This window comes from Kogia breviceps, chromosome 15, assembly GCF_026419965.1.
Source record: "Kogia breviceps isolate mKogBre1 chromosome 15, mKogBre1 haplotype 1, whole genome shotgun sequence".
Lineage (NCBI taxonomy): Eukaryota > Metazoa > Chordata > Mammalia > Artiodactyla > Physeteridae > Kogia > Kogia breviceps.
In genome coordinates, this window is record NC_081324.1 from 61281368 (window position 1) to 61301799 (window position 20432).

General features: G+C 43.4%; 1 protein-coding gene across 1 annotated transcript in view; it reads right to left on the reverse strand.

Annotated features, from left to right (window-relative positions):
- Window positions 1-20432, reverse strand: part of PIEZO2 (piezo type mechanosensitive ion channel component 2) — a 345308-nt gene that overhangs the window by 77389 nt on the left and 247487 nt on the right. Inside the window, exons 13-19 of the mRNA XM_067014577.1 lie at window positions 18131-18361; window positions 17336-17459; window positions 15603-15877; window positions 13698-13846; window positions 11504-11677; window positions 1944-2158; window positions 205-365 (exon numbers count right to left, since the gene is read on the reverse strand). Coding sequence (XP_066870678.1) covers window positions 205-365; window positions 1944-2158; window positions 11504-11677; window positions 13698-13846; window positions 15603-15877; window positions 17336-17459; window positions 18131-18361 — 1329 coding nt within the window. The remainder of the gene's footprint in view (window positions 1-204; window positions 366-1943; window positions 2159-11503; window positions 11678-13697; window positions 13847-15602; window positions 15878-17335; window positions 17460-18130; window positions 18362-20432) is intronic.

Genomic DNA, 20432 nt, shown 5'->3' on the forward strand with positions numbered 1-20432 from the left:
CGGCTCTTTCTGCCCTGAGGTTGCTCCCGCATCTCAGAATAGCTGGCCTGTGGTTTTCTGTGTGTCAAGTGTATGTGCCTGCCTCAGACCTTGGTGTCCTGACGTCGTGGGAAATCACCCTTAAAAAATCAGGGACAGTTGACAAAGGAAAGTGGTGACGGGCCCTGGTTCGGTCTGGCCTGAGGATAAACAGGTGTCACTTGCCTCTTTCACGGACACCCAGATGATGTAGGAGGAGACGATCTTGATGATGTGAAGCTCCAGGATCCACCACAGGAACGTCTGCAGCTGGTGGAAACACTCCAGGAACTTCAGGAACAGCACCGTGAGGCGGTCAATCACCAAGTGCCACTTGTTCCTCAGATCTGCAGGGCAGGGAATGTGCCCGAGGGCACGAAAAGGGCTTGTGTGTGCGATTAGGGTTGAAAGGCTACCTTGTATCATTCCCATGGGAATGAGAAGCTGCAAAATCAGAATAGTGGATGAGTTCTATCTAAGATACCCCCATCTGGAGGAAGGTGGCCCAAGAATCCCACATCCAGTGATGACTTCGATGTCACATGCCGAGAATGAATGAAGGACAGGCTGCTTTCACCCACCTTTTCATTAAATTTGTGCAAAAAAGAATTTTGACCTTGTTTACTCTTAGGGCTGAGCTATGATTCCTTGATTTCCCCCGAATATTAAGTAGCTGAGCTCCCTCTTCATGACATTTTTCTTGCCAAAACAGTGGTTCCTTAAGCGCCAGTCTCCTTGCCGTGGCTTAACTAGGGGGCGGGCAAAGCCCACCAGCCGCCCTGGACGAGCCCACCCCTGTCACAGCAGAGGATGGACCTGAGAGGCTGAACGACTGAGTCACAGTTCCCCAAGTGCGGCGCTCAGACTCATTCCAGTCATAATTTTTAATCAAATTCATCATTTTCTACTTTCCACCTTGTGCTAGGGAGTAACATTTTGCAGACTTGGGTCATGCTTCTGCCTAGAAGGTCTGTCCCGGTTAATCTGAACAAAAGTCCTCACAGGACTGTTTCACGCAATCAGCCTGTCCCCGCCTTTGCAGACAGAAGCTCACGGGCCCAGGCAGATAAGACCCGGGGTCTCTGTACGTAGCTTCTTGACCTGGCTGGGCTGTTTGCAACAGGTAACGTACTTGGTTCTGAAAGTTTAAGGAAGGTTTTAGTTATTGTGAAAATGTTTATTTACAGAGCGACTCAGGTGACAGTCACTACAAGATTGAGGTCACACCTGGGCACAGTTTCGAGGTTTCAGGGAAAAGTAAAGAGGAAGCAGGTGAACAGCTGCAGCCCGGTTTTTGGTGAGACGTCACTGTAAAGCTCAAACCTGCCTTTAAGTATAAAATAGAACCTAGTCCTGAGCCCTTGGTCCCCAGAGCTTGGTTTCCTTCACCTGAGGAAGGCACACCCCTCAGATACGGAGGGAGCATTTCTGGGCCTCTCCTAGGGTTTCTGCGATGAGTGGGCGAAGGGGCCAGTTTGTGGGGAGCTTGTCTTTGGGAGGGATCTTCCTGCTGGTGCTACCTTTTATTTTCTACTTTGTAAAGCACAGAGCACCAGGAAAGACAAGGGCAGCATCTCAGCATCACAGCCTCAGGATGTCACCCACCCCGCAAAGCCTATGCTCTCTGGTTCCTCCATGCTTCCTGGGAACTAACAGACTAAACGAAACTGGGCAGGACCCTGCAGGACCCAGACAACCAGCCATCTGTCATCTTCCTCTAAGTCAGAATTACAAGGAAATCACTGGAGCAACTGGAACAGGAAAGCTATGACTACAGCAACCAAAAGACCACACCCTGGTCTCTAGTTCACTGCCTGGGTCGAGTGTATACTCATTTTATGCACTTGGAGCAAGTCAGTGTTTCATTCCCTCCGTCTGGCAGCCGACATCCTCTGAGCAGCTCCTGGGGCGGGCGGGTGGCTTACCTGACGTCTCTTCCTCCTCCTCGTCCTCCTCGTCCTCCTCCTCCTCGTCCTCCTCCTCCCTGCCCTTGCCGAGCTCGCCCTTCTTGGCCTTTGCAGGGCATCCCCCCGGCTTCTCCTCGCCAGGTCCAGCCAGCTGCTTGGCTTCCACCACCTCCAAGCTGGCGGTTGGCTTCATCATGGTGAGGTCCGGAAGGCTTCCCTCGGGGTGGGCCAGTCTGTGGGCAGAGAGCAGCCAAATCAGGGGAGGGAAGGGTTCTGAGGGGATGCGAGCAAGGGGCCCGTGAAGGAGGATAAACAAAACGGAAGTCACTACACAGCCTGGAGTGTGGGCTTGTTAGCATCTGGTCGCTTTTTTATTTTTTAAAGCTCTTTCTAAAAACGAACTGTAAACTCAGGTTTGGTTAGCTCTTCCAATTCAGGTTCTAGTGATGAGTTGGTCATGAGAGCTATCGACACCTAAACTTGACATTTTTCCCACAGGAGAAAATGGTCAGAGTTTAGGATGGAGAAGCATGAAATGGCATTGTGTAGAGCAAGCATTTCATGGCTTCACAGGGGGACTTACTCATTTTGGTAGATTGGTAATTTTTTCTTGATGCTGCTCAAAGTAATTGAAATAGAAAGGAAAAAAAGGAGATGAGAACAGAAGAATTATAAGGAAAGTCAGAGATCACACATCATGCTATACATCATCCACTATTGCATTCCTGTACGCCGGGTGCAGGGGGTCCTAACGCCAAGTGCATTCCAGGATGGCAGCAGCAGCGGGCTTTGACTGGGAACCCTGTGCCTGGCAACTGATCTGAGAGTGGACCAGACTGCAGTGGTAAAGGACAGAATGCAGAGACTGCTGAGGCAAATCAGATCATGCTTTTTTAGTAACACAGCAAACTATCCCCCAGGAATCAAGTCATTCACATTTTAAGTAGGGATTTTTAAATTCTTAAATAACGCGTAACGTCAGTCAACCTTTGCATAGACCAATCCCATTCTGCCATCATCTGAAGCATATGCAGCGGGTGCTAATGCTTTTGGGGGTAAGAAGCCTGCATCACGCCCCATCCTTGGGCACCAGGTGAGCTGCTAGACCAGCTCTCCTGAGAAGACATGCATGAGCCTGGATGAGGGAGCTGAGCCTCACTGAGCTCGTGGGAGCTGCAGCCTCACCGAGCCCAGCAGACCCTCGGGTGGTCCAGCTTATTTTGTGGTGGATAAAAACAAGTACGATCTTTCTCCTCAATTTTTTAAAAAAGTATATCTTTTTATTCATATTCAAATGAATGTTTGAAGGAACAATTGTGGGCAATAGATATTAGGAAAAGGTCTATTGGAATTACACACAGTCCTCTCCATTTGCAATAATTAATCTATACATTTCAGCCCGGCTGTAACAGGATGGACACTTAATAATGTTATTATAGCTGTACCGTTGTGGGCTCTGAGTCAATTATTTCACCTCTCTGGAATTTACTTGTTTTTTGTTTTTTACAAAATGAGGAAGTTTGGCTACATAAAAATCCAAGCTCACATGCAACTTGTTGGTTTTACATTTAAAACACCTGTGATATTGGATAACTGTGGTCCTGAATCTGCATTGTCCTTGGACTGTTAGAGAGGTTCTCCTTCAAAAGTAATTCTTTTTAACAGGGTGTCAAGTAGGTAAATTACAGTGTCAGAAGCGAATTGTTAATTTAATGAACAAAGAACGTTCTGAGGATGGTGGAAGAAATTGTGCAGATATACACGTGCTTATTTTCTTAAGGTAGACAATTCACCCTCCACCTTTGGGGAAGTTCCCCATTCTTGAAACTGTAGTTCCACATCTCCTACACCAGCTCCGTGCATCAACCCTCAGGGTACTTCTTTTCTGTCCCTGCTTCATCAGGACTCTACGTATTAAAGGGTATTAAGGTGAAAGGCAGGTGCTACACAAATGTCAATGTTTCTATGTTCTCTTCAGGGCAAGCAGGGGATTTCATTTTACAAGTGAGAAGACACTTTCACAATGACAGAAATTTGTGGATTTTACTGTGGAAGTATGACTACTTCTATCATCTACCTCGGCACTGCAATAACTTGATACTGAAAACAACTTTCCAGTAATGAGTGCTATGTATGGAGGGAAACTCCCAGAGATGCGGCTGTTTCTGCAGTTGCCACTACGGCTACGTAACAAAAAGTCCTCCAGCCACGAGACCCCCAAAGTGCTGTGCAGATTGCGGGGAGATTATTGAACGAAGGAATCACAGAAGAACATCAGGCTAAACCTTTTGGAAGTAAGTACTGAAGATCTACTTCTGGAAACTTGTCAGTTACAGGAGACCTGGGACTTGATGGAGCTGGGGGTGTCGGGGAGAGGGGAGAGAGTTCCTGTGTCTAAATGCTGCTACCTCCCCTCTGACACCATCCTCGTGAGGAAACAGTGACACTAATGCCCTCTGGAGCAGCCTGACGTCCAAGCTTGTAACACAGGGCCAACAAAAAAAAAAAGAAAGGAAGGAAGGAAGGAAGGAAGGAAGGAAGGAAGGAAGAAAAGACAAAAGGGGAAGTGTGTATCAGGCTATCATTTACCAGCCTAGGCGTTTGCCATCTGAAATTTCACCGAGAAAATTTGCGTGCATAAAATGAGTACAGATGAAAGTATTTTCAATGCATGGTTGGAGTTTCTATTTTAAAAAGACACTTGTGTGAATCCTTTCGACTTTCTTTCATTATTTTCTCATTTTTCTCATAGCATTTTTTTTGAGGCAATTCAGAACAATGTTAAAAGCATGCTCTTTGGAATCAGAACGACTTAGATTCCAGCCTCAACTAGAAATCTTACTAGCAAGAGGACTTGGCAAAGTTCCTTACCATGTCTTTTATTTTATTTTATTTTTAAAAAAATTTTATTGAAATATAGTTGATTTACAATGTTGCTTTAGATTCAGGTGTACAACAAGGTGATTCAGTTATAGATGTATATATATATACACATTGGGTTGGCCAAACAGTTCATTGAGGTTTTTCCAATGTTACGGAAAAACCCGAACGAACTGTTTGGCCAACCCAGTATATATTTGCCGTGTCTTTTAAATCTCAGTTTGCTGATCTGTGAAATAGAATAACAGTGCCTACTTCCTGGGATGTTGTGAAAATGGAGGTGATTTCCGTTAAGTGCCTAACACGGTGCTTAGTACACAGGAACATTTTTAGAGTAAAAGAACCATCTGCTAATGACAGATTTGCATATACTTTTTCATAATCCACATCATCAATTCATGCTAAGGAAGAGGCAGAATCAGCACACACCTTCGTGTGGGACTACATAGCACAGGACGCTGGGGTGGGTGCTCAATTTGGACTCTAATTCTGTCATCAGCATATTCCTTAATGGCTTATGTGTTAAAATGGCCATTCGGAGAACAGTGCAAACGTTTCTCCCTCGAGAATCTGGCTCCGATAGTCTCAATGCCCAGGGCCTCTTATGGCCACCATCACCTCCCTCCACCATGTGGCCAGACCGGGTGGGTTGCTGCAGGGCTGGGGTCTGACTGCCCAAGGCAGGGTCAAGGCAGAACTGGCTGCCCCTTTGCTGTCATGGATGGCTGTACTGATTCCCCAGGAAAGCCTGTGTACCTTAACTTAGATATATCCCCCCCCCAACTAATTTAAAAAAGCGATCCTGATTTTTCAAAGACTAAATTAAAAACCACCCTCTAGTGAAGAAAAACATTCCCTGAAACTTCCAGCAAAGGAACTTAGGATGCTTGTAATTCTCTGCTGACCCTCATGTGTGGATTATCCCGTAACTGGTGGATGACTTCCACTTTGGGATCCAAACCGACCAGCTGATGAACCAGATTCTCCCGGACCCCGCCCCAGCTTCCTTAAATCCCACCGTTTTGCCTGTCTTTCCCCTCAGGGAGCCCATTTCCTCCTCTTTGCAACTCTGGTCTCGCTTTTATGATGATCCAAGCTCTGAGCTTAATCCTCTGCCTATTTCTTAACCACGGTGGTTCTCTCCTCTTGCATTCCAACAGAGCAGGTGACTTTTGTCTGTTTATTCACCCACCCTCTCTCTTTCATGCTTCCGCAGCTCTGTAAGTCAATGCGTGCATTTCTCCATTTGTGTCCACATCATTTTATTCTCTCCTTGAGGACGGAAATCCAGTCTCACTGTGCTCACCTCCCTTTGCTTGGTGTACAATATCATTCCCTGAGTGTTTGGTGAGTGAATTCTATACACTGGAGAGGCATTCTAATCTGAAACCAAATTATGGGGAGTTGAAGAGGTTTAAGTCTGTACTACAAGTTGACTTTGAAAAGCCACATATTAAGCTACTTTCCAATAAAGAAAATGGAAATTCTACTATGGTAAAATCCCCTAAGGCCTAAATTCCATTTATGTATAACTACTCCAAGGTAAACTGCACTCACCCCATTCATTAGACTATTAAAAAAAGGAACTTTCTTGCAAATGTGTAGTATTTATAAGTAATATTTAAAGTAGAAGTTTTAAAACTCTTTAAGATTATATTCTGGAACTCCTAAGCACTTTGAGAAAACTGTATTCACAGATGAGCAGTTGATTTAATTTAATTCAATTTAATATCACATCTTAACTCTGTGTGGTAGTAATTCCTCCAAAAAAACTCTACTAGACAAGATTGGGTACAATGGCTCTGGTTTGTGTATATGTGGGAGAAATAATCATTACTCCTGTTAAAATCTTCTAAATCAGTCTGTTTACAGATTCAGCTGGAACTTCCTGCAATTTTTCACATCATCAAAATTTTATCAGTCACCCACTGTCCTAAACACACCCCCCACCTCACACCTCATAAGGTCAAGTCTAAATTGTAATCGACGCAGAAGTCGAATGTAGGTATGGCCCCTCTTTCATTGGAACTCACGTTTACAAACACATTATTCTCCTTATAAAACAGCATTAAGCATACAGAAATAAATTTGGGGAGATAGAAAGCTTATTTACTTAAATAAAAGGTTCACCCTATCATTGGACACACTTCATGTGCAGCCTTTCAGAGGCACATATCGGCCAGAGAGGGAAAGGTTTGTTAGGTCACGTGTCCCTTAAGGCAGAGCTCTGGCCTTTCTTAAAATGTTAGCATTCAGACAAAAATGAGAGATTCCACTGGAAGGAAGACTGAGCTAATGGTGGACTGCTTCAAGTTTTAAATTATTTTAGATGACTTTGCATCTAGATCATTCTAAGAACTCCTGAGTGAATTCACTGGCTTTGTGACTTGGGTTAATGGGCATAGGCTTTCTCTCAAGAGAAAAGTCGGGGACAACGGGCACCAAAACTTGTACAGTGGTCCCTTGGTATCCATGGTGGAGTGGTTCCAGGATCCCCGAAAATACCAAAATCTACGGATGCTCAAGTCCCTTATATAAAATGGTGTAGTATTTTCATATAATATATGCACATCCTCCTGTATACTTTAAATCATCTCTAGATGACTTACAATACCTAATACTATGTGAATGCCATGTAAATAGTAGCTTGCACACAGTAAATTCAAGTTTTGCTTTGGGGAACTTTCTGGAATCTTTTTTCTTTCCACATATTTTTGATCTGCAGTTGGTTGAATCCATGGATGCAGAACCCGCGGATACGGAAGGCCAAGTGTATCAGCCATCAGAGCCCATCAAACCAATTCCTGACCTCTTGGGTGCTCCAAGCCACCTCCTCTTAAAGCAAATGGTCAATACTTTATGAGAAGCACTGAGGGAGAGAGACAGAGATTGTGCTTCCTTATGTTTAGAGGGATAAGACTGATGGAGCTGCTTGAGATTTCTGGTTCGAGTCTCTGTCTTACTTCTCTGCCTGGCAGCTAAAAACCTGAGGCTGACTTTTCTCTCTCAGGCTGTCCACAAAACTGGCCCCAAAGGGAGCAAGCCCGGCCTCCTTCCTCTTCTGCAGAGATCTGTACATGATGCGCTAAGTTTTTACACCTCCTTCTAGAAGTTCTGCCTCCTAGGGTTTGCTATTTCGTTGTCAGCCTTGGGATTTTACTTAAGATAATGACTAGAAAACCAACAAATCTTTCCCAGGGTTATTCTGTTAAGTGGATTTCTTGCAAAATACATGTTTCTATTACCTAAATTACTGACTTGATTACTAATGACATGAAGCTATGGGAGCAGGTATTTTAATTCACCTACTTAATAAAGTAAGAAGAGTTTTGGTAAATTAGACCCCAAAGGCTCTTTTCTCTGAACTCTTAGGGCACTTGACGATAACTCTACACACAGCACATGTCAAAGCTCACTCTTTATTATGTGTGGTTACCTGCGTGGTTTGTCTCCCCAGCTGGGTGATATGCTTCTAAGGTACTGCCCAGCTTTGCCTTTTTGGCAGAAAGCAAATATATTGTGAAGTTGGGTCATGTAAAATACCATCCTTCAATATGTTGCTCTTTCAAGTAGACGTATATTTGAAGAAATTGATGCTTTAATTTTCTCTTAACCATAGATTGTTGTGACCATTGTCACTTCATTCAGGAATATCTACTGAGGGTCCACTAATGGTTAAGGCTCCACGGTAAATGAGATGGATTTTACAGGGACTCCGGGCCTGCGGGGTGGAGGCCTCGGGCAGGGGAGACAAGACAGCCAGACAGATAGGGGCTGAAGGCCAGTGTCAGGGGGCAGTGATGAGAAAGTGCTCCAGGAATTCAGAGCAAGGGCATTTCTGCTCAGCGGGGAGCCAGCAGTGATGGGCAGGTCTGTGGAGGAGCTAATTCTTGAGCTGAGCTCTCCATTACATGTTCAAGAGGGAGGTGGGCTCGCAGGCTAGCCGGGAACCAACGCTACCAAGGGTGACGTCAGTGGGGCTCGCGGCTGAGCCAGGCCAACGCCAAGGGCCAGCTGAAGACCCGCGGCCACCTCTGAGTCTGCTCGGCAGCACCGTTAGGTCCAAACGCCGAATGGCTGGGTTTGCAAAAGACATCCAGCGCACCTGCAGGCCACGCCCACTGTCTCCTGATGCCATTTTTCACTTGCAAGCTAATGAAGAGTTTAACAGCCCCAGAGACCTTTAACAAAAAGGAAACCGAAAGAGAAAACGTTGAGGTACCCACCTATTTATTATCAGATACACGCGCCCATTGACCTTGGCATGGCTACGCGGGGGCACAAGGAAGCAGGCGGTGGCAGCGGGGGACAGTTGGAGAGAGAAAGAGGAGAGTGTTAGCCAGAGAGGAGGAGCTGATGTCCCGTAAGCTCTGCACCACCACGTGTGTCACCGACATGCTTCATGCACCAGAGGAGGGTCCAGACAGCGAGATTCGGCAGCAGAGAAATCAGAGTCGGGAAATCGCCGGACGGTTAAAAGTCTCTCCCTCCCTACACCCCAGTCACACACCTTGTCAGGAATCTGTAAGGTTTACATGTCCAGAATGCATTTATCAGATAAAATACCACGGAAAACATTAATTCTTGCTCCTTCCCCAGAATTAAAAAAAGAAAATCCTCCTAAATATCCATATTCAACATACTGTTTTCTGAGGTGTTCTAAAGCTGAAGTCAGAAAATGTCATTCTATTTCTATATGCATCACAGTACTTTCTAAAACAAATTATGGACAAATTGCAGGGATGATATTTAAATAAGGAGTGGATATTTAGTACCTTATGAAGTATGTATTATATAATAATTACATTGTGATTGTTATATTATATATTTTATCAGTATATAAGGGAAATGATATTCCTGAGAATGCCTACCTAGAACTAATAATAGTTTCACATAAGGTATATCATAAAACATTTTCATAATGCTAACTTTATAAATTCTGGAAGGCTAAACACAATGAATTCTGCTTCAGATACAAGTGACATTTGCCTACAGGACCTACACAAACCACAAAAACAACAGACAAAACAGGAAAAGGACAGTTGGCTATTCACAGAAACAACAGGACTGGAATAAGGGATAAGGGATAAAATACATCGATTATTCCCAATTTGGGAGGTTCCCCCCCCCACCAAGCATCTACTAAGCGGGCAGGAACAGAGAAGGCAAAGCAGGACAGTCAATCTCAACTCCGAAAATATGTTTTTCTTCATCATTTTGATTTTAATGTAGCCATTTACTAGCGTTCTAGGGACTAAAATTACCGTGAGGTGAAAATTGCTAGTAAGGAAAATACTACAATGGAAAAGAGCTGCGGAAAAGATGGGATACGTAGCTTATGTTCCACGTTGAAATTTGGGGGACTTTTATATGAAACTCTTTCCTGAAATCCCAAAACACCGAACCTTAGTGAGTCCTCTGAACTCCTCAAGTTTCTAGAACACTGTTTTTCACAGAACCAAAAATGAAATCCTGCATTCCGAAACCATTCAGGTGGCTGCCATTATATACTCTCGCCTCGCCCTTTACATTTTCTTGGAAAAGCAACAGTTAAGGGGGGGTGCTCAGGCTGAGCTGCGGCCAGAGGAGGGCCAGCTCCAGTCTCAGACTGAACAGACTGCTCGGCCTCCTTCCTGCCAGGCGAAGGGGTTACGGGCTGGCAGGACACCAGAGAAAACAGGGAGAACACATCTTGACATAGGCTGCTGTCCTTCTCCAGAACCTACATAATTAAATCAGGTTCTACATACTTAACAGGAACTCTGTGCAACAAATTCAGTTTTCCATAATTCCACTCCTTAGCACAGCAGAATGTAGACAGTTTGATATTTCATAAACTGTGCACGATGAGATTACTGCTGCATCTTCTTTTGATGGACACATTGTTTCCCTTGAAAAAGAGCTAAGGGGAATTTTCAACTGTGGCATCTGTGCTCCTTTGAATACAGCACTTTGCTCCCTTATTTACTTAACAATTGTTTTTCCAGGAACTGAATCACAGGCTATTATGTGAAGCAGAGAGGAAAATCGGTATCAAGGTTCATTAGACGAATGCTTGTAATTTCCCCCTGATGGAGCAGATCTAGGCATGTGTGATGACCCACCGTGGCTTCAGCACACATGGCCTGGGAGAGCCAGACCCATCTGCATACTTGTAAACAATTTATGTTTATTGATGGGCAGACCGCAACAGGGAGATGATGAAAGAAAACACCGCCTTCACTTTCTTTCCTTAAATCTTATTCTGGTTACTCATAGATGGCAGATTCTCTCCTTTTAGCCAAGGTTCTTCCCTTCCAAGACGGAAGGGAGAATTCTGCACTGCACTCTCACTCACAGCGACTTCTTCTCTGCCTGTTAGTGTGACAGAAAACTCATCCTCCGAATTAGCCAGTTTCTGTAAATGTTCTAAAAACACCTCACCAGCCTGGACACAAACACAAGACACATCACCACCGCTAAGGAATTTCAGTCTACACAGCTACTCTGAACTAATTCACATGCCTGTCAAGATCACTGCATGAACCATCATAAATCACTACCAACTGTTTCACAAAGTGCCGTCAAACATTCCACATTTTTTCTCATTTTTTTCCCACTTACAGGCTGATACTCATGGCAAGTTCAGGGCTGAGATTTTAAGTGAAATGGTTGGGAGGGTCCAGGCTGCCTTCCTGGAGCTTCCTGCACGGGCTCACCTGTAGATGGCGCTGTCTTCCTTGCTGGGAATGGACTTCAGGTCCGTGAGTTCCAGGAAGCGGTCGTGGAAGTAGTGCAGGTGCAGGATGCACACCAGCAAGAAAGATGTGGGGATGAATATGCGCGTGAACAGCTCAGCCACCGTGAACTGCTTTAAGCCAAGGTCCTCCAGCCTGCAAAACAAAACGGCTTTCCCCTGTGGGCTCTCCTACCCGAACGTCTACTGGAAGTTGGCTGTTTCACAGTGATTTCATGTTCAGTGTTTTCAAGACAGCATTCTCGATCTCCCCATTTCCTGAAGCAGCTGAGCTGTTCTCCACCCTTCTCTCTCCCCACCCTGCTCTTCACTGGCACAACCGTCTATACCTCATGCAAAACGCCCCAATCGGGGCGTTCCCCCAACGCTTTCTTTGCCTTCCGGTCTCCACCATCTGCATTCCTTCAACCTCATCCCTTGAATCTGTCCTCATTTTCATTTCTAGCACCTCCTATTCTAGGTGGAGCCACCATCCTCACTCACAGGACCCCCCCACTGCTGGCTGACCATCCTGCTGTGTCTATGCTTGTCCTCCACACACATCACTTTTTCCTCAGCCAGTCAAGGGTGCTTTAAAGACTTTTAGAAATTTCACCATGAATGAGATGCGAACCATCACGACCTACAAGCCCTGCACCTCCAGGTGCCTAGCTGACCTTTCCCATTTCTCCCCTTCCTCCGCACAGGCCAGCCTTCCTTCCTTTCCACGCACACACACACACATGTGCCAAAGTCTGCCCTGCCTCAGGACCTTTGCATTTGCTGCTCTCTTTTTCTGGAATGTTCGTCCACCTCCCAGCTCCCAACTCACACACTTTTCTAAAGACAAGCTCTTTCCTATTCTTCAGGAGTTTAAATGACACCTCCTCAGGGACTTCCCTGGCTGTCTAGTGGTTAAGATTCAGCGCTTTCACTGCCGAGGGTGTGGGTTCAGTCCCTGCTCGGGGAACTAAGATCCCACAGGCTGCGTGGCACAGCCAAAAGAAAAAAATCACGCCTCCTCAGGGAAGCCTGCCCTGACTACTCCATCTCTAGTTATTGTCCCTCATTCTTCAGTACCTCAACCTGTTTCTGTTTCCTTCACGGACGTGTGGCAGTTGATTTGTTTGTACATTACGTAGGTTTTTGGTTTGTCTTCTCTCCTAGACTATAAACTCCACAGGGCTCAGACTCTGTCTCTCGTTTCCTGTTGTATCTTCAGGTACAGAAGAGTGTCTGGCCCAGGGGAGGCACTCAAGAAATATTTGCTGAATTGACTTAAATATATATTAGTCTAGCTACACAGTGAACCCTCCTTTTAAACTTTCCTCTTGGCCACCTCAGGATACTCAGCTCTATGCCCAGTTCTGGTGGGATTTCTAAACGAACTTCAGAAGTTTACAAATGCAAGTTAGAAAAGCCTAGACTCCTATCTATTTCATGCACAAGAAAGATTTCATCACCACTAGTCTCTGAGCACTTTTCCTGTGGCACCAACTACTCCTTAGATCTTAGCACCGGTCCATCAGTGAGGAGAGGCTGATGTGTTACCTTATGAACCTACTGATGAGGAACTGGGCTCCAATTAAGAAAGGAGGAAGCATGACAGTGAGGAACCGGGCAGGTGTGCTTCACATGAAACCGACACTAGAAAATGCCACTTCATTAATAATGGGTGGAAAATTCACTTTTCAGTTGATATTTATTGAGTACCTACTATGTGCTAAAAGCTCAGGGCAAGGTCATGAGAACCCAAAATGACCAAGACCTGAGTCCTCTTCTGGAGGAAACTTTATTTTTTAAAAAATTTAATTTTATTTATTTTTTTATACAGCAGGTTCTTATTAGTTATCCATTTTATACATATTAGTGTATATATGTCCATCCCAATCTCCCAATTCATCCCACCACCACCACCACCCCGTCACTTTCCCCCCTTGGTGTCCATACGTTTGTTCTCTACATCTGTGTCTCAATTTCTGCCCTGTAAACCGGTTCATCTGTACCATCTTTCTAGAATTTATAGCCATCACTGGCTATAAGTTCTGGAGAAACTTATAGCCAGTGATGATGTCACGTTTTACTAAAACCTCCCAGAAAGATGTTCTGAACGACACGCATTCACAACTACACGCTGTTTGTCATTTTCCATCCCACTGTCCACTACAATTACTTACTTTTCTTTTTTCAATCCAGTCATATTTTGCCACAGGCCCGGGAAGTTTTCAAACTGATATGTGTATATAAAGATCAGCACCAGCATCGTGTAGATAACCACCGACATCCAGAAATATTTCAGGATCCGTCTCCACCACTCATAGTGCACCTGAACAACAAATAAAATACAAGTGGTCAGAGGAAAACTCACAAAAATACCTAGTTTATTCAAAGAAGATAGGTGATTCCATTTACAAATGTTTGAAAACAAAGTCAAGTTCATTTTTAGTTTTTGAGGCTCTGTTCCTCATAGGGTTGGGTGGCTGTGGATTGGAATCCGGTTCCACCAGAAGCTGTGTCTTTGGGCAAAGCTGCTCGACCACCTTGAGCTTGTTTCCTCCTCAAGAGTACTTACTTTCCAGTTGTTCTGAGGATGAAATAATGATGTTTATCTTGGCATGACGTCTGGTCTATATCTGGTCTACGGGAGGCTTTCAAGGAGGTATATTCTGTCCTTGTGGTCATGGCTGGGGAAACTGCCTCCATTTTGAAATTCAGAGTGATGCCATATGAATACAAAGGTGAAACCACCACAGAGAGGAGGCATCCTTCTTTACCAAAAACCTGTGGGCTTTCATTAGAGAACATCTACCCAGAATTTCAAAAGGTATTTCAAAATGTGATTGACCTCAGCTGAGACATTTTCATCTCCACAGGTAATCGACTCTTGTTAATTGAGGTTGCTTTACTTGTTTACTTGGTTGCCGGCAGGAACGTTTACTGCTGCACTTGTGTACATCATCGGGTTCCCACCCATCATAAGTTACACGGAATTTGTGGAGAGGCTAACTCATTTCAATATAACATTTCATATATTCTAATTAATGAAATACTAAAGCACTCAATGCATTATACATACATTTGTATACACACACAGACACACACACACGCGCATGATTTTCTGATTCCAAACTCTGAAATACAAATGAACCGAATATTATCCAGTGTTTTAGATTATCCAGCCACGGTTTTTACATTACTATTCAAAAGTGTAATCTAATGATACAGACTTCTTTTTTTAATTAATAATTCTTGAAAAACTTACGAATTTTTTCTGACTTTATTTTACAGATGCATTTGTGTTTTTTCAGCTTTGTCATGTTTATTTTATTTATTGAAGTATAGTTGATTCACAATGTTGTATAGGTTTCAGGTGTACAGCAAAGTGATTTAGCTATACATTTTTTTTTTCAGATTCTTTTCTTTTATAGGTCATTACGAAACACTGGGTATAGTGTCCTGCACTATAGCGTAGGTCCTTGTTTATCTATTTTATATATAGCAGTGTGTATCTGTTAATACCAAACTCCTAATTTATCCCTCCCCCCTCCTCTTTGGTAACCATAAGTTTGTCCTCTATGTCTGTGGATCTGTTTCTGTTTTGTAAATAAGTTCATTTGTGTGGTATTTTAGATTCCACATGTCAGTGATATCATATGGTACTTAGCTTTCTCTGTCTGACTCACTTCACTTAGTATGGTAATCTCCAGGTCCATCCACGTTGCTGCAAATGGCACTATTTCGTTCTATTTTTATGGCTGAGTAATATTCTATTGCGTATATGTACCGCATCTTCTTTATCCATTCCTCTGTTGATGGACATTTCTAAGACCAGGAACAAGACAAGGATGCCCACTCTAACCACTTCTTCACCATTTTAAGAACCTAACATTTAAAATCAGTGAATAAGCTGAAGGGAGCTACTTCTCATTTTAGGATTCCTTGTGTGTAAGGTCTGAATCTCATCGACCCCTTTACACGACGTTTTCACGAGGTCATAGTAACTTAGAGTCTTGTCGAAAGAAGCTCACATATGTTCCTGGACAGATGTGAGGATTGAAAAACAGGGACAGCTGTGTACCCACCTGATACAGGGCCACACAGAACAGGAAGAGCACCATGTAGATGATCTTGTACATCACGATTTTACCCTCGAAGCTGACGAAGAAGAACATCCCTCCACAGACATAGATCCAGTACTTGATGAACAAGGCCACCACCAGGTTACCCAGCACCTTCATGATGTCCTGCTCATCCTCCTCCTCCTCCTCCTTCTTCTGCTCCTGCTTCTCCTCCTTTGCCTCCTCTTCTTCCTTCTTCTCCTGGGCCTCCCCATCCACCTGTATGTCCTGTTCGTCATCTTCAAAAGAGAAGACCATGCTGTTCAATGGAGCAGGTCCCTGGACCGGAACCACACTCTGACCAGTGTGATGTGAGTGCCACACAGAGCACGTATTTCATGCATTACCATATGATTTAAATAATTTTAGATGGTTCTAATAAACGAGGCAGAATTTATGGAACTAATCATAGTCCATTTTCCTAAACTTCTTGAAATATAGTTTTAAAGAAATACATTTGGTAATACTTTTCTACTAATCTTTTTATAACACCTATTTCACTTGTAATATCCTCTGTAACTACTGCAGGATCGAGGAAAAATACATAGGCAACAATAACACAAATAAAAACTACTATGACAACTTCAAATTCCAACTGTTAACATGACTCCAGACAATCCTAGCAGTATTTTACTGGATTTGGGTTAATGGCAATAATCTTAACCAAAAGTATGCTTTTAGAGAACTAAGAAAGTAAGAGTTAAAGCCAAACATAATTTAATTTAAATTAGAATTGAAGAATAATTGTAAGTTACCTAAGTTTAAAATAGTTTTATGCACCGCAAAGAAAAGCTTATATTTGGTCTTACTTTAAAATATGCTAATATATGACTCATTTTTGTGTTACTAAGGCAACCTATTGAATACATTTAAATAATTTATTCAAATGAGCAGGAGATCCACAGAGTGAGGGGAATGCAAGTGAGGTGAGAGGTCAGAGCAACTGCTGATCTTAAATGAACTCTTCTTTACATAAAGTAACTGGTGAATTTAATCACTCTATTAACAGACATATCCAAAGTCAAAGAGTCAAGATTTAAATCTTATAGACTTTTGTTGTTGAAAAGTAACTCCATGGTTAGGTCTAAACGAGAAACTATAAGAAAAGGATGAGTTGGTGTGTGTTGGTTTTCTCCTCCTTACCGGGTTAGTCTTAAGGTTACCAACCCAGCCTCTGTGAACCTTTATGGTGTCCTTTCCAGACAAGGCTACATACATCACTAGTGGTCTCCAAGCTGTTCTACTAATATTAAATGATATTTATTGGTACATCCAGGCAGGTAGGGAGTGAGAGGCTCTCATCTTACCCATATAGCAGGTCTAAAACTACAGAGGTGATTGATGATCAAAACATCAGATTCTTTTTTTGACTTTGTGGTTTATTCGTTTTTGAAAAGAAGAGGATTCGAATTTGCAAGACTTGAGTCACTTTCTTGGTACTAACACTCAGTAAATGTGACTGTGGAGAACCCAGTGCACTTCCCTGAGCTTCAGTTTCTCTTCCCTGAAGTGGGAGTCACTTTCGTGAGGATCAAATGACACAGGGTCTCTGAAGCTCCTGTGGACAGGGACGTAGCCCCAGGACGCAGTCATTTATCTGCTCAAGTTTACACTTGGCCTCCCTCTGGTCTGGAGCAGAGCCCCCTGGATGTCCTCAGGAGCCCTTCCTCCCGTCACACACCTCATGCACTAATTACCTTTTTCTTCATTTTCCTGACTTCCGATTTTGACCTCAGCCAGAAGAGCTTCCTTTTCTTGGAGAGCTTTTTGTTCTGTGAGGTGCTGTCTCAGCAACAGCCAAAACGTAATGGTGAAAAGGATCTGAAAGGAGAGAATTAGGAACACGAGCATCAAGCTTCTGAAGCATAAGCCTATTTCAACAACTACTACGCCTTCTCTGCGTTTCGGTGGGAGCACATTACATAAACCTTTCCACTTGAGATAGAGTCAGGCACCCACTTGATTTCAGCTGAAAGTCACTGGCTTTTAAATCTCCTTTCCTGAGGACGCTGGCATGCCATCCAGTGCCAGGGTGCATTCATGCCTAGGATGCCCCGGGAAGACGCACAGCACAATCTGGGCTGGAAACCAACTTGGACCAGTGGTCCCCTTCAAGGTGCTAGTCCTTGATTTCCTGTCCTTCCCTGACATCAGCACAAGTATCAGAAGAAGATGTATTTCTTCCATGATCCCTGTTGCTTCTGCAGTGGTCCTTATTTTGAAGAATTCCACAGATGGGGAAGAAGAAAATTTCTTCCCAGCAAACAGAACCCCTTAATATTCCCATTCTTCTCCCAAAGTTGAAGGGGGAATTGTCCTAAGTGCCCACACGTTTATATTAACATTTTCCTGAGGGCTAGGAAAAACATTATGATTTCAAACAGCAGCAAATATTTGGAACGTATTTTTATACTTTTTTGCGTGGATGTGTTTGTTTTGATTACCGTGGTTTTGTTTGAATGGTTTGTTTTCTTGCTTTGCTGTTCACTTACCTTTGAGGCAAGTTCCCCTGGCTCTTTCTTTTCTAAAAATCCTGGGACCTTTTTAATTTCAGGGAGTTCAAAACTCCATATGTACTGTAATATGAGCAGTAGATTTCCGTAGACAACCATGAATGGAGAGCTGATCATGGCATATTTCCTTCTGTTGCGAATCATCCAAAGAGTGCAGGACCAGATCAGCAGCACGAACGTCAGCCAGCTGTGGTACGTAATGCTCCACGCCTCCAGGAAGGAAGGAGGAGAAAACGGTGACGGTCAATACAACGTACAGGCCCCACCCTGCTAAGTTAGACGTTATCCAGCAGGAAAAGGTCAGTAACATTCACACTATGGAGGGAGGGTGTTGTGGTGAAATCATGGAGGGACATCCCAGCTGCGGCAGGGGACACAGCGAGGAGAAAGGCTGCCTCTGTGAGCTAGCACTTGCCCTCGACTTCCTGGAGGGAAGAGGGTCAGGCAGGGGGCTTCACTCCATGTCCTTTGCCCTCCAGCCCCAAATGTCTTCCATTTCACCCTGCTTTGCAGAATGAGAAGCAACCGTAAGTGCTTTCTCCTTTATTCTTCCAAACCAGCTTGGAGTTGGCTATTTTTTTCAGGGTGCTGGGTGAGTGTGGCCAAGCTGGGCTCAGAAACGGAAGCTGCGGGTACCACAGGGTCAGCACACAAGCTGGCTTCAGGGGTCACCCTTAGCAGATCCTCCCGGAAGACAGACATGATAGGAACCAGGGAATCTCCAGGAGGAGGTAGAGTGTTAGGTGTCCGCACACCGCAAACAGTAAAGTCAGGTTAGTGGAGAGGCCAGCCTCCCCTTCTGCCGTGCAAGGGGCAAGACATCTTCCACTCACACCAAACTCCCACAGATCCAGAAGACATCTCAAAGGGCAGCTGCTGGAACATTCTAGAAAATCAGGCTCATGAGTACCATTAACTTCAGTAAATCTATCCTCTCATACCATAATCTTGGATACCAAATTTCTGTGGAAAGGTCTTCAAAAATATTTTCTAGCTGTAATTTGGAGCTAATTGAAATCAGTCATATTCTTGAGTATCATGAATTATCAAGTTATTCGTAAAGTCTGAAATGTTTTACAAGTCTGTTTTGCTTCTAGAAAGCAGATAAGTATTGAGATAAATAAGATAAATGAATAAAGTCAGCACAGAACAAATACTTCCTTGCAGCAATGTGCAAATCTGTCCCAAAGCAGAGCTAGCTTTTTAGATGTAGAGTTATTTAAAACTGTTGGTTAAAACATATGGTAATTATAAACTGGAAATTAAAATTGCTCTTATTAAAATTAAGTGACTGACAACTATTACCAAGTCTGAATTATTTTCATGAAGATAGTATTCCTTGGAAATAGTGTTATCAAAGGTCAGTAATATTTAATGCCTTTATCCCAGGATTAAATTCAGATCTGACCTGGCCATTTTTTTGTGGATGACCCAAGAAAGTAATCTTCACAGACATTATAATTCCAGCATATTTTTCCCCCTGTACACTATCCTTGTTGGGGTGAAAGAGGGAGAAAAAGAAATTGTGAGGATTTCACTCTTTGTGTTTTTGAGTAAAGACACCTATCGTTCTAACAGACCTTGCTCCTTTCTGTCTGTGATTAAAAGTCTGCTGCCACGGGGGAACTTCCACAGAAGACAGGCACTTTTAAAGCATTAATATTGTGGCTCCGTGAAAACAACTGAAATGGCACCAGACGAGAGCACGTCTTTAATGAGAGATCTGCTCTCCTGTGTTGTTTTTACAATAGATTTCTTTTCTACTGAGGAACTGAATGTGTATTTCAAGTTTTTTTTTTTTTAAGCTCTATTTCTTTACATAAAGAAACCAACTTCTCTGGCTTCTTTTTAGAGACAGAAAAAGAAATGTATACTCTGAGTTCAGAACCTAAATTATTTGATGTTCAAATAGAGTTTTGCTGTAAATTAGGGATTGACCTATAAAGTGTCAAAAAGTACCCAGAGAGCACATAATTCATATTATTTAGAGAACAGAGTTTGCAGTCTCCAAAAGAGCCATCTTTAATTTCGAGGAGCTTTCTGTTTCCAACGCTCTCAGCCATGGCCATGGTCCTTGCAGAAGTTGAAGCTGACATGCAAACAGGTTTTCTCAGGAGACATCTGGACTGAGAGCCTAGGGAAACTATCTTTAGGTGTTTTTTTTCCCTCGAATTATAGAATATTTTCTTTTTTTTATCATTTACGGTGTCCATGGGGTCTCACTACTGGCCTCAAAATTTGAAGACTTTTGTGTTAAATGAGTTTCTCAAAATAAATTAGC